This window comes from Egretta garzetta, unplaced genomic scaffold (genome assembly GCF_000687185.1).
Source record: "Egretta garzetta isolate BGI_Z169 unplaced genomic scaffold, ASM68718v1 scaffold737, whole genome shotgun sequence".
In the NCBI taxonomy this organism is placed as follows: Eukaryota; Metazoa; Chordata; class Aves; order Pelecaniformes; family Ardeidae; genus Egretta; species Egretta garzetta.
The window spans coordinates 324,505-339,255 of NW_009260195.1; the positions used below are offsets into that span (position 1 = coordinate 324,505).

Here is a 14,751-nt window from a genome sequence, read left to right on the forward strand (position 1 = left end):
CAGGCTGCAGCGGACACAGCCCGGGCAGAACAGTTACCGCCCCAGCAAGCCCGGAGCGACGCTGACTGCGTTGGGGGCTCTGCAAATGAGTGATGCCGGCGTAGAATCTTGGGCGCGTTGCAGTTTCCTCAGCTGCTGCTTTATCTCCTCCTCGGGAAGGACAAAACCAGCCCTGCAAGCTCTTGTGTCTCTGAATTAGCATGCAGGGGATTCTGGACTCTGAACTTGGCAAGTCCTCGCCCATTTAAATGCTACATAAATGCTCACTGCTATGGCAGTTATAAATTAAAGCTAGGACTAGAATTGACTGGACATTTCCCGACCCAAAACTGCTCTGTTGAACAGTTACAATTTGATTAAATCAAAGTATTCACAGAAATTAGAATTTATCAGAAGTTAAAGGAAATCATCTGAAAGCATAACTCAGGGTTAAGTGAAGCATTTTTGGCCCAACTCAGAATGAAATAAAGTTTTGAAACCTCATGATGTTGCGAAAAGAAACATCCAGATTGAGAAAAAAAAAAAAAAATTGAGGACAATCATTAAGACGCAGAGCCGAAATTTTCTCTCAGTAAGTCTGGTTTTATCTTGCAGGGTTTAGCACACAGCGCTCGCTCGTGCAACTTCTGTATCTCCCTCAAAGAGGACCGGGAAGGAACTCCGTTTGCTTAACGAAGCGCCGCTACTGCAGGCTGCAATTGCCACGGCCAAGGCCAGGAGGCTCTGCTGAACACCCCCGCGTAGCTGACTTCTGGTAATTATTTTTCTCTCCAACTGCCCCATGAAAAATAAATTTGGGCTTTTTTTTCAGAACACATATTTTATAATCTCATAAAACCCTCATCTAATCTAAAACCCCATCTAACGGGCATCATCAAAATATACTGCACTCCTGGAACGTGCACGGGACAACAGTCACATCTTTACTGCTTTGGAAACCCTGGATATATTTCTAGAGCAAAATATGGGGGGCGGGGGGAGAACAAAAGCACTTTTTGGTTTTGCTATGATATATATACTTAATTATAGGTCACTGGCATCCAGCTCCCTCTTTTTTGGCTTTTTTTTTTTTTTCTTTTTAAAGCAGCACCATCAATGCTAGGAGCCAAGTTCAGGCACTCTCCCTGCTATTCGCCCCCCCGTTCCTTTCCTCCCCCATTACTGTCCCAGTTTTTCTTTTTAGCTAGCGACCTCTAATAGGCCTCCGACCTGATCTATATTCTCTTTAATAGCTGCACAATGTGATTAACCGAATACTGCACACACCTCAAGATCACAGATTATATTAATAGAACCATCTGGCTTCTATAATGTATGTAATGTATACAATAAATCCCGATTCCAAGTTTCACTGTGGAACAGAAACCTGTCCTCCTCGGTGCAATCTATTCTTACAACACTGATGTATATTCCCCGTACGGCGTAAATAACGGGTGGCACCACCCCAGCACGCGTGCTTGCGGCTCCCTCCCTCGCTGCGGTGCCGCTTGCGGTCTCCTGGCGCTCCCAGCCCAGCCCGCGGCCGGTTCGGAATCCAGCCCTAATTCTGGGAACACCTCCTGGCATCCGAGGAGGAACGGCAGCTCAGGCCGAGGTGGGGGTTACCTTCGGAGTCAACATACAGTTTTGAAATCCCAGAGGCCATCATTCCAAAATTTGTGATGTTTTGTCTACTCTGGTGATTTAAGGTTTGTCAGAAAATGTCAGAAAGGCCACGAGGCCAAGGGCTTCCTGATGACTGAGGATTTTCTTTCACATGACCTTCCTGAAGTTGATTTTGGGCTCCAGACAGTGCTGCCTTCAGCTCTGACAGGGGCCGGCTGGCAGCAGATTCATGGGGATCTCTAGGGCATTCTGGCATTTTTAAACTGAGTAGAGGCTGTAATACCTCCTAATCATCCAGAATATTATTTCCCTGGTAATCGTCTTACAGGCGGCACGCAAACGCCAGCCTTTCAGTTTGCAGTTCGGTTTGTGAGCAGAAAAAAAAGAGTATGTGCTCAAAGGCATGCCAACGATTAAAAACATATCTTGATTCCAATGAATAAACACATATGTAGAGTATTTTTAATTTCACATATGATATCGCATGTGTTTTTCCAACAAGGAATCATTAATCATATGGACACTCAGAGATAAGCAGGATTGTGAGAACAGTTAAAAGCGTTAATGTGTGCTGGGGATCGTGCTCACTAGGATAGGGGGGTTTCACGCTGTTTAGGAAGCTCTGAGCTACAAAAACAAGCTTATCAATCTTAAATTTGCATACATCTTTAGCATAACCAATTACTCAGCCAAAACGCCCTGAGAAGGCTCCTTTACCCGCTCTGTTGGGCAGAGCCGCCCGACCTTGCCGGCCTCGGAGAACGCAGCTCCCAGGTGAGGCAGCAGCCGCCCCGCACCACCGAGGCCAACGGCATGGGGCTGAGAGCGGCGGGCACGCCGCGCTGGGCGGACTCATCGGCAGGACAGAAGATGTCTTGAACCACCCTCCGAAGGAGGAACCGAATGAACTACTTGGGCAGGCAGCTAAGGAGTTACCAGCTCTGCCCGCAGGAGATGAGGTTGCACTGATGCCGAAACACGGCTCCGACACTATAAATTACATGGGGAGTGCTTTGGGCTTTTTTTGCCCCTCGAGCAGACCACCGGTTGGGCACAAGGGTTAAGCAAGGCAGCAGTTTGGACCTGACTCTACGACTCCCACTCCTCATTCCGAGGAGCAGCGATCGCCGGTTCCAGCCGATGTGAACCAAACCGTTGGTTTGTTTTGTCAAGGGAGCAGCCGCCTGCCTTCTCCCTTCCAAAAAAGTATAGCTGGTTGTGTTAAAAACCCGAGGCCGCCATAAAAAAGCCTGTGCGCTCATGTCTGAGATGCACTGCACGCAGACAAGGTGACCTCCCATAGCTGCCTATGCCTGAAGCTAAAGGGACACTCCTACCTTAGGAGATGCTGCGCGGGTCATTCGCAGCAGCGTGCATAAATAGCTCAGCAATACACCTCGGACGCTTCCCTCCCAGCTCCGGCAAGTCACTTGTTCGAGAAAACAAGACAGCAGGTTATGAATTAGCGCTAAAAGGACAAATCAGCGCCGTTGCTCCCTGGTTTACACGGGTGGCTGTAGTGGTTTAAGTGTGAACTCGCGTAGCGTGGAAGGGAGGAAAAGAACCAGCTTAATTGACAAAAAGGGCCTATGTAAAATCGTATGAGGCGCTCAACACCGTGTCCATTCTTTGCACCAGCTCGCCAAGGGAGAGCAGGGTACATTGCCATTAACCACCCTGACCACCCGTCCTACGGAAGCTCCTGGAACCGAGGCCGTGCTGAGATGCGCCGCTTACACGTCGTCGCGATGCACGTGGCTGCAGCGGACTCGAACGTACTGGAGATACGGAGCGAGCAAACTTAACCACGCCGGTCATCCTAACCTGGCCTGATTTATGGGCTGAAAGCCCCCGAGACCTCTCGATGGAATCATTCGTCATACACACACACGGTACAATCCAGCCCAAACATCTGTATCACAGAAATTAAACGTACAATGTTATTCCTGCAAAATAATTTAACCCTCAATTTCTTCGCCGCCTTCTCTGTGCCGGCCTTACACCTTTTTTTGCTTCACATGCTTCGTTTCAGCAAAATCAAGGATGCAAACTTCTTAGAAGTACTTAGTTTCCATGGAAACCTAAGCTGACCGCAACATTATTGTTCTCAAGAGGGAACTGACTTTACTATATGTTCATTCACTGAATTAATGGACTCCTGGTCCTTTTATTAGCAGCTCCCTAACAATGGAAAGAGAGAAATGTTATAAAAAAGCCTCTCAGACAACTGTCCGCGCTTTTGTCCGGAGCTTATTGGAATGACGCAAGGCTATTCAAGAAAAGATTATAAAAATCAACTCAAAGCTGCCTGTGTGTTTGTGGCAGCTAAACATACCTTTATTTCATAAAGATACAACCTATAAAACAAGCAAACCGAAGCGCTTTCTGAACTAGTAACTGTAAGGCAGCGCCGGCGCTGGCACCGGGCCGGAGCTGCGATACGCGGGCACCGCTGCGCGCGCGCGGGGGCTCCGAGGCCTCACTGAGCCCCGGGTCGGGCGCTGCGCTGTCGTCAGCTCTCAATAGGCTGGTGCTTTTTATAAGAACCTGCTCTCCTTTTTTAAGCTAAATTTAAGCATGCCAAAGCAGGTGATCTTTTAAAAATCACGGTTAATAGTGTAAATTCTCAGGGAGGACGAAGATTGTTTCAAAACCACTAAAACCGGGGGTTTGATCCTTCAATATACGGAACTGAAAGACGCAGAAATAGCACCGAAATGGGGATTTTTTAATCTTGACTAGCAGTTTTCGAGCACCTTTTGTTAGACAGAGATAACAAATATGTTCATCACATACATTAAATGCAGAGATGCGAATGCATTTTGTGCGAAGCGCTGCAAACCCGGGAACTTTATACAGCGCCAGCTAAAATCCCTCGCCCCGCGTGTGCGAGGCAGTGACAGGCTGGGCTGAGGCCCGGGGGGTATGGCCCAGCTAGTAATTGCTCCACAAAAGACAGTTAACAGTTCCCTTGCTCTTCTCTAACTACCTTCCTGACTGCTTATTGAAGTCTGATTTCTTGCTCCTCTGGGTCATCATTCATCAGTCCCGCGGACCCCTCTGGGAGAGCCCGGCCAGACCTTTCCATAGCCCTTGTTGCCAGAGGCCATTTCTGACGGCCCATGATATAGAAAATGTCTTCACAGCAATCCGGTGGGACAAACTATGGTTATAATACCCAAATAATCATTTTGCAAATTATCATAATTATCAATCAATCATCTTGTGTGAACAATGTGTTTCTGAAGTATCAGATGGTTCCTGTGACCTGTAGCATTTTGTGTATAATAATAAACCCGGAGAGATTTATGGCCCTATCCCGCTTTGCATCCGCGGTAACAAAACATTAGTTGGGGTTTACTTTTGGTTTCGGAAGAAAAGCTTTCCCTCTACCTAGGTTTCTTCTTTACTACTCGATGCTTTCTAAGAGGTCACGGTTTCTAATCTCACCCAGTTTTCTAACAGTAACTTTATTTTTTTAAAAGATCGATGTGATTTGGGAGTAAAGAGCAAGTTCCTGGGCTGTGTAAATTACTCGTAGTTTATAGTGCCATCAGCATTATATTACCAGCTTCCAGTATTTTGCAATGCGGGTAGGAAGGCAGCCAAAGTAGGGAAAAAAATTGGTTTTGTCTTCAGTTTTTGTTGTTGTGTTTTGTGCAAGGCCAGATTGAATCCAACTCTTTTGAAGCTGATAGCATCTCCCGCTCCCTGTGTAGTACATTCTTGTTAATGGATAAATTCAAGCTCTCAAGAAAGTCAAAGAATAAATTTAAAGCCTTTTGCCAAATGCCTATCCTATTGGATTTTGATAAGACGGCTATTGAGCTTTAATAATGTCTTCTATCCTTTTTCAGCTGGCCCTTAACATGTCTCTTTATTTGTCCCTAAAGCCTCTTCAGCGATGCCTTTTTATTACAAGTCTCTCAGCTTGCTCTCGAGGGAGACAGGGTCGACAAGAGTGATAGATAGATAACTCTATAGATTATCTCCCACAGATGTTTTCTCTCCAGTAGCCCCTCAGGCTATTCCCTCTAAGTAAACAGAAACTAAATAGAGAGTCTACCCAAGAGCGAAGTCCCTGTGGTCTCTTGTCACCGCAGTCAGAAAAGCCCGACCAGCGGCGGCTGGGAGCTCCCCGCACAGCCCCTCCCGCAGCCCGGCTCGCAACCATCGTCCAAAGTGACTTTTAGAGGAGAGAGAAACACACCTAGCGCTGTTCCTCGGGAAAAAAAACTGTCTTGTCATGGGCACTAGCCTCGTTTCCTGCCGGAGGAAGTCCGAATCTTTCATCTCCCTCTCCGAGTTAAATCACAATGACCGTGAGGGTAACGAGAACAAGCCATTTGCCCAGCGTTATTAACTGCAGTGGAGAAGCTTAGACAACTCAGAGCAAGAGAACGTCAACTGCTCTCCAAGCAAAACAAACAGGCTGCAGGAGATGGCTTGGAAAACAAATGTTTGGGAATATGGGACGATAAGCCCACAGGTATAACTCAGGTCTTTGTGCTCATCCCCGAATGTTTGCATTCCGTTCACTAAAAAAGCCGATCTCCTATCTGAGCAGGCAATCGATTATTTGCAATCGGACAAACGGGACGAGGAGCTGATGCACATTTGTGCGAGTTGAACTATCAGCAAGCAAAGCAGATAGAAGGAGAGCCTGCCAGGAGTACACCACGTTTTAGCCTACGGCACAGCACGTTTCCAGGTATGGAAAAATGGTCCTGGCTCCAGGTCCTCTCCTAATATTGCCAGAAATCTTAATTCTTGCAAGACAACTGCTAACAAACAAATCGGCTTCCTGGCGCTACTGGTCCCAGCAGAAATAACGGTGAGACAAACTGGAAAATACTGGACATAGTGGGAAAAGGCTTCTTCCTTTGCCCCAAGCCAAAAGAGGGCTGCTTTACGAGGCAGTATGATGGTGCCGCCTGCCATGCTGCCGCTCCAGACTTCCCGCTGCCTTTCTGCTTAGGAAACGTGATGTAAGAGCATTTTTTTTTTTTCTGGCAGCTTAACAGCAGAAATTATACTGGGGTCAATTCTTAAGCAGAGATTGCTTCCCGTTCATCCTCCCGTACCTCTCACTGCTATCACGCTTCCTTTCCCTGATCTGGTTTTTTTACTCTTTTTACAGATTTTCTCTGCATTCAAGAGATTTTTTTCCTCTTTCTAGTCCTTGTTACTGCCCCATTCCGAAGCTGTGATAGAGCAGTCAGTCAAACGGGCCACTGAAAATGATGGTCCCCCTGTTTGGCTCCAGCTCCTTTTCTCCTAGCTTAGATCAGCCCACCCACTACCGTTACATTTGTCTTCAGTCACCTTCTCACCACCAACTCATCGCTGAAGGAATACGAATAAATTGAAGTCAAATCTCAACTATCGTGTCTTCAGGGATATGACAACCGAATGATTTAGAGAGGTTGGGAAAGGAAATCTTCTCCCAAGAGGGTTTTGTACCGCTGGAGCAAAATGCTAGAGTACTACTTACAAACAATTTTAAGATACTACAAAAATTGTACAGAATGATTTTTCAGTCTTTATTTTTCATTTTCTTCTGACTGAAAAGCTGTCTAGCAGTAGTCTTTTCACAAGCCATAAAGTTTAGACTTGAACTCTTTACCTTACTGCTTTGACCTTTTTTACCCTAGCTGTAAAACCCTACTGCCCATCCTTCAATAAATTTATCACCTCATAAACTCCCACTAGTGCTTCTCTACAATGCATTTAAAAGACAGAAGTGGAAGGCTGGTCCTTCCCCCCGTGTCAAATATCATAACTGTCCCGTTTTATACCTGCTGTACAGGGAAATATTTAAGGACACGGTGTTTTTCAAATACCTGTAGTTTTCGCAACGTTCTCCTTTGAAATAAAAGTAATGAAGTTTAAATACAAACCCACGTATGGAACGCAGAAAGCTGCCCGTCTAACGTTTCCTTCTACTCTTGTTTCATACAAAGCCCGCTCTCTTTAGGGTAATGTAGATTCTGCGAGGTAAGGATGTATAGAATTTATTTGTGAGATTGTAATTAAAGACTGAGAAAGAAATAGCTGAGCAGTCCTGAGCCATGGAGAATTTCCTCCATCCCTGTGATAAGTGCGTTGTGATAATAGGAACCTGCCACCTTGTCACCATGTCTGCTCAGACAAAAGGATCCCGCGGAGGCAGAGACAAACACCAAATGAGTTATGGAGATGAACAAGGTAAAAAGTTCAGCAGTATTGCGATAGGTCCTTCGCAAGGTCACTGGATGGTCAAAGGACGTTTCATACCGGTAGCCCGGCTTTCTAAAATAAACGCTTATTTTTCTCGACACGGTAAGAACAGAACGGTCCATACCGGACATGTGTCTAAATATCTTTTCCCAAACTAACTTTGGAGCCCGCTAAGTATTGCATTTCACTTTGTTTGGCAGAGCGAAGCAAGTGTTTCCTTTTAGCTTTCAGAGTTAAGCATTGAAGCTCGCCTAAACGGATGAATAAAAATGGCAGTTGTTGCAAGTTCCAATTTAAAATATTTTCCACTTTCAAAACCTCCTATTTTATGAATAGGACCGCGAATACCCGTCATAAGACAATTGCATATGCAAAGAGTTACAGCCAGCTCATTATTTCAGCAAGGACGCAGAACCTCTGGACATCGAGAGCGGCTGTAATCAAATGTGACTTGTAACACTTTGCTTTAGTAAAGCCGTTAACCAAGAGAGCACCACGGAAAGAATGTCATTCCAGCGTTACTGAGAACAACCCCAACCAAAATAGCAGGCTGGCTACTGAAATATGTAGTGCTGAGGCTGCCTCGCAGCTACTAGGAAGACATTTATACAGCTGGGCTGTATTTGGAACACATTTTTCTCGGGTCGGTATTACAGTTTAAGCATCACGATGTGATGAAAAGCACCGGTAATACATCACACGCGTTAAATTTTATCCTTTCGTGTATCTATTCCTTTTCCCTTGGACTTCGCATAAGCCACATTTACATGGTGAACTGAGCTCTAAAAATTTAGCACTTTTAACAAGGGACCAACATTTTCTTTTACTGGAAAAGAGGTAAATGAGGTTTTTCGATTTGGACTGGTAGCTGTTTATACTGTAGCTGAATCAAGGAACACTTCAAACTATTATTTTCTTTTTCATAAATACTGGAATCACAAAAAGACAGAAAAATACGCCAATAGAACCACAATACTTAATCCAAAAAAGCAACAGCAAATATCGGGAAACTTTCACGACGCTATTGCGATACACACCTTTGCTCAAAAGGGAGAAGAGAAAAAAGCGCCTAGGTGCATTTCAGAGCCAGACAGTAACACAACCTGCGTAAGATTGAGCCGGATCCTACCTTTTTTAGATTGCCCTCTTGAGAGGTCACCTCGGGATCAGTCAGTATTTGCTGAGAAAAAACAAAATAGAAAAAAGATTAAGTTGCATTGCAAGTAGGAGTGCTACAGAATAATAAACACGATGATGATTATTATTATTTTTAAAGGCCAAAACTCACAACTGCAACAGAGGGACACGGACGTTTTGGAAGCTAGAAGGAAGGCTTATACCAGAAAGACTACGATATTGTCCCACATGTTTTAAGGTTTTCTGTAGCTTCTATAAATAATTTCTTTAGGTTTGGCTGACGAGAACAGACGTTTCTTTCCCAAAGGGCAGGTGATGTAGAATATGGGCACTAAGAGGATGGAGACCTCCGGGCTCTCCAAAAAGCGAGTCCCTCCGGAGCGGGCGACCACTGCTTTCTCAGCTCACAGCCACGAACGCTCTCCCCTCCTGTAGCCGGGCGCTCGGCCAAGAGCTTCACCATGTGCCAGTAGCCTTATCCCAAGGGCAAGGCCTGACCATGGGGTCGGGGCCGTGGGACGCGTCGGTCCCTCCGTGCTACCGGCGGCTGTGCAGGAAGCTCTTTAATTCCTCCTCCAACAGAGGCGTGGTGATACCAGTCACTAAAACGCTGCTGTGTTCCACCTCAGCTGAGATCTAGGTCAGCAGGCATTCAGGGGGGTCAAGTACCTAAACTTTCTATCACGCTGGATAGCCCCATCAGGATAAACATACTCTACAAGGACTTGATCAAGCTAGGTTAAACATAGACTCAAGTGCTAGGGTGGGGTCAAGGTACTCGGGACTCCCAGGCCCAGGCAATGCATTTTGGCTACCAAATAAGAGCAGAAAAAAGCTCCACGGAACTGAGATCAAAATGCAAGGAAACCTAAGATAAAATGCAAATGGTTGTACATTGCAAAGGAACCTTAGGGTTTTTTTTTTTTAAAAAAAAAGGGCCAAGGAGGCTCTGTTGCACTTCAGCAGTTGAGGATCTGGCACAAGGTTCTTGGACCCCTCTGGCCATGCCCAAACGAGATCGACCAACGTGCACATTTCAGAAATGCTGGCAAGTATCTCCAAGCTCAGCTGTAATAACAACGTGTCAGGTTTTGAACAGTAGAATCCTAAACCATTCTGGATTTTACAACAGCTCTAACAGATACTGAAATTGCGGTTTAGAAAGTAGCTGAAAGCAAATAGGACCAGGAGGTGAATACCAGAGCAATAAAAATCTGCGTGTCCTGCACTCGTGGGTGCGCGTTCACCTGCTGAAATCTCACCCCGAATCACTGGAAGCTCAACATCTATCTGGCACAGGTCACCCAGTGGCCGGGGAATGCTGACCCGAGCCGAGCACTCGCAGCTCCCGTTACCTTCCCTGGGACGTCGCGACCCTCAAAGGCCTGTTGAGAATTAGGCCATGAAGCTTCCAGAACTGCAATATAAATACACCTATGCTAAATGACTTAAAAGCCTTCATGGAACACTGCTGATTCCAAATGAAGACACTTAACTATAATTATTATATGCAAAAAATCTTTAAATACAATTGGTTAAGTATGTGCATTCAGAGTGCATAATCCACCCGTTCAACATGACCATAAACGTAGAGGGGAAAAAAATCAAAATGAAGTGCAAATTGGGCTGTGGTATAGTCCTATATAAACAGGCTTAAGAGTCAGGAATTCCTGAGTCTGAATCCAAATGCCAACACAAGCTTCCTTTTGTTGGTTTGGACAGATCCGCGCTCAAGGGGCAAGTTCTGTTTCTCAAACAGTATTTATCTTTTTTTTTCCTTCAACTCATGGCAGATCCCAAATTTCAAAATTCTTAGAGAACACAATTTCTGTAAAAAGTATTTCGTACAGATTCAAAACAGGCACTTCTACAGAAACGCACTGGTGGCTGCTCATCTAAGCACTCGGTTGGAGCATCGCAAAACAGCTGAGTCCTGACACGGGGAAAGATTTTTTTCCGTTTCCTCCTGTTACAGAACTCCTGGGGAAACAAACCCCGACTTCATGGAGAATTTTAGTTTTGATGGAACCATCTCTACACCCAAACTATCCCCCATGCGTGGGAAAAAGGCATTTTAGCAGCAGTGGGAGATCAGCAACTCCCTTTAGATGGTATTTTCCATCCTTCCTTTACACCGGACTTTAAAAAGAGAAGATTCTGTCCAAAATGCAACAGCATGGGACTACGCTCTGCCACAGGCTTGCTGCAACAGCTTGGACATGGCCCATACCCTGGACGGGCCCAAATTTCCTATTTGCCCATGTCGGTAGACACGGTTGAGAGTCTGACTTTGAAATGGTTTCGGTATTTGGCGGGGTGTGGTGTGTACCGGGTGCCTGCAGGGGCAGAGGACAGAAACCAAAAACCTGCTGCCGCCAAGCCACCGCCAGGGCTCTGACAGAGCCTGCAGAAACCTTCCCGGCACACGGAGGAAATTTCAAAATTCTTCGTCTGCATCCCCAGCTTGGAACTAAAACTGCCGGACACCACCTTCCCAGACGGGTGGGAACTCCGGGGCCGGCTCGGGCGCGCTGGCACGCTGCGAGCTGAGGGGCAGAGGCCGCCCCAGCAAAAGGGGAACTCGAGGAGTGCGATACCGTGATGCAAACAGCACCTCCTAATCACGGGAGAAAGGGAGAAAGAGGGAAAGTAAGTACCAGATGCGATGTTTATTAATAAGAATAACAAAAGATACTTTGAAAATCTACTCATTGGGTAATTTTAGCTCAGGCTGGACTTCATCTTATGCGAATGCCATAAGACTAAATATAGTGCTTGACGTGTACAGTGGGCTGCACTTTTGCAGTTAACACAGATGTTCTCAAATGTACGCAAAATTTACACCATATGCTTTTTCTAGCAACTGATATGTTGATTTTAGCCAAAAGAAAGACAACATGTCAGCAGCAGCCACGTCCGGAAAACGTGCGCTTTAGGGATCTGCTCGGAGGTGCATCTCCTCCGACTGCCGAGGAATTTCACTGCACTTCATTTCCCGGAGCCAGCAAACTGGTGGCAACAGAATCCTGACTTCGTTACATGAGTTAGGGATGTGCTATAATTTTTGCAAAGCCTCCTGAGTGTATACTAAACATGTCAAGTAACACCATGTGATTCTTTTTGAAAAACAGTTTACAAGCTGGCATTCTCCAGCTGCAGTTAACCCTAACTTGATTACATTACCGAGACAGATCACAATGAGCTTATGTAAATAGTAACGTTATCCATTCGTTCCGTGAGCTCAGATAAACTGTCATTTAAGACAAAAAAAAAATAAAAAACAACCCCCAAAACCATCAAAACTGGAATAGGCATGGCTTGATGCATCCAGCAGACCCTAACGGCAGAGATGACAGACCAGAACCTGCCCCGTACTATCACTGTGAATCTTGATTAAATTTGAAGTCTTGAGACATAATTCTGCTGCAAGGCACAAACAGAAGAGAACGCCCGGTAATTCCACAGATGTTGGTGTGCAGATAACAGCCCTTTTTTCAGTAATTTGTTCTTCATTACCATCTGATTCTTTAGTGGATATCACCTCTGAAGTCAGTAAGACTTAAAGCTAAGCGAGCGCTTCCATGTTTAAACCAGTGCCCAGGTATCTGTGCTCGAAGCCCGCGTGCCCAAGCCGTCCTGCTCCGGACCCACGCCACAGAGCCCCTGGCCCCTCCAGTCCCGGCCAGCATTTTGGGGGCATCACTGTCACCTCTGGAAGCCAGGCTGTGCCACCCGCCCTGTCTGCATCCCGCCTCTCCTTCAGGGAACACCGCGCAGCCCAATCATTAAAAAACCCTATCTTGAAAACACTTATTTTGCCTTAAATTGGCTGAGGGAATCCGATTCTTACGTGTGCACAAGCTCCCGTGAATACTTCAGATGAAATCACCGGCTCCATCCCTACCGCCCCTAATTTGCTGTTAGCAGGTAAGCTACCCCGCTGGACCGAGACGCGATGACTGCGTGGTCACCCGGCGCGCGTGGGACCAGGATGATGTGCAGAGCCAACGCTTTCTTCCAGCCGGCTCGTTATGGGCTTTCAAAAAATCTCTCAGCTGTGCAACGGAGAAACATCCGGACCAGCCCAGCCGCCGCACCGCCCTGCCACTGCATCCCAATCCCGACCGGCAGCTGCCACCCCCAGGACACGGTCCCTACACCGGTAAAACCGCCCGAGCAGCCGCGACAGGCAGCAGGGAGCATGCAGCTTCGTCCCGCTCCTGTCCCCCACACTGGCAGCACCTCGACTATTCGGGCTCTTCCCCTACTTTCTGCACCTCTATTCCAATTCGGCTCAGAAGAGAATGCTGTTATCAAGCTACAAATCTTGTTCTTCATAATTTCCATTAATTATTCCTTTAGAAGTTTTATCCTGCGAAGGCCCCGAGAGTGCCAGCCCTGACCCATCAGGTATTTAAGCGGCATTATCAATGAAATGGCGACGAGCAGGAACGTTGGCCGGAGGGAGGCCAGGAGCCCAAAGCACCTTGCAGGCCACAGCCCCCTGGCGCAGGGCATCCAACCCCACCTTGGGTGCTCACAGGCATTCCCCCCCTCCAGCCTCGCACCGTGCTGCAGCCCCTCGATCTCCGCAGACCTGAGCGTCGGGACGCTCCCCCCGCAGCCGTCGCGGAGGTCGGAGTTGGGATACGGGGCTTTTTGGTATGAAAAAATGAACCTGCTTTTCAACTCTCTGCTAGTTCGCGTTGGCTCACTGGGCTCTGACGCGTGGAGAGATTCCTTACCACTTCATGCCTGTCTCTATCTGGCCTTAGCAAATACCACAATAACGTTCTCACTCCGCGGTGCCCCAGGGCGACTTTACACACACACAAAAAAGCAAGCAAAGTATTTTTCCCTGTTACTCTTTGCCCGAGCCCCGAGAAGCCGTTACTCATTACATTGACAAATGCTGTTGCTGCAGCAGTAAAGGGCTGATCAACCCCGCCATCAACACCTCTGTAGATTGCAAATAGCAAACGCACAAGCAGGAACGGGGTTGGTGGTTTATCAACAATTTGCCAATTTTGAAGCGAAACCGGAAAGCTGATTTGTGCACAGTGCAACGCTGGCGCGGCAGCTCCTGCTCTCCCAGCTCCTCCATCAAGTTTGGCGCTGTATGGAAAAGCCTTCCAGGGAGACAGCCAGGGTATCGAACGCCCACTCCTGCTTTGCACCAACTCCTTCTATCGCATCCTCCAGATGCATCAGTAACCAAATACAGACATCATCCCGGGTACCCAGAACTTCCAAGGGGCACACAGAACCACCACAACCAACCAAAATCTGTTGAAGTAACTGGCAAACAATCATTACATAAATATAAAAAAGGAAACAGCAAACTCTGTAAGCTCTGAACTCTCCGTGGAAGAAAAGTATCTGCTTAAAAAGCCTATAAATTGAGGGCCAAAGACTGAGTTGCCTGAAGTTATATGGTAAATCAGTGGCAAAATTCTCAACCTTTTGCCCTTGCTAATGGAGCCTCTCAACTGAATAAACTGGAATAATTAATAATCCGATCTGTTGTCACCAAAGCTATCGAGTCCTGAAATACAAATGGAACCATCGGTTCTCTTCTCTGCATGAACGCTACACGGATGGCCAAAGGGTGCTTCATGAGCTACAACAGCCCGTGCAAAAAGCATTAAGGGTGCTAATCCAGTTCTGATGGTATCTGAGTATTGGCAGGGAATGAGCTGGCTTAATATTCATTTTGATCCAGACGCTTTCCGTGGGAACATTTTCACCTGTAGTTTGCGTATCTGTTTTTACCTTCCAGCATAGACGCTC

General features: G+C 46.7%; 1 protein-coding gene across 1 annotated transcript in view; it reads right to left on the minus strand.

Moving 5' to 3' along the window:
- PRDM16 (PR/SET domain 16) overlaps nucleotides 1-14,751 on the minus strand; it is a 238,773-nt gene that overhangs the window by 180,276 nt on the left and 43,746 nt on the right. The window contains exon 2 of the mRNA XM_009642224.1: nucleotides 8,954-9,004. Within this exon, the coding sequence (XP_009640519.1) occupies nucleotides 8,954-9,004 (51 nt within the window). The remainder of the gene's footprint in view (nucleotides 1-8,953; nucleotides 9,005-14,751) is intronic.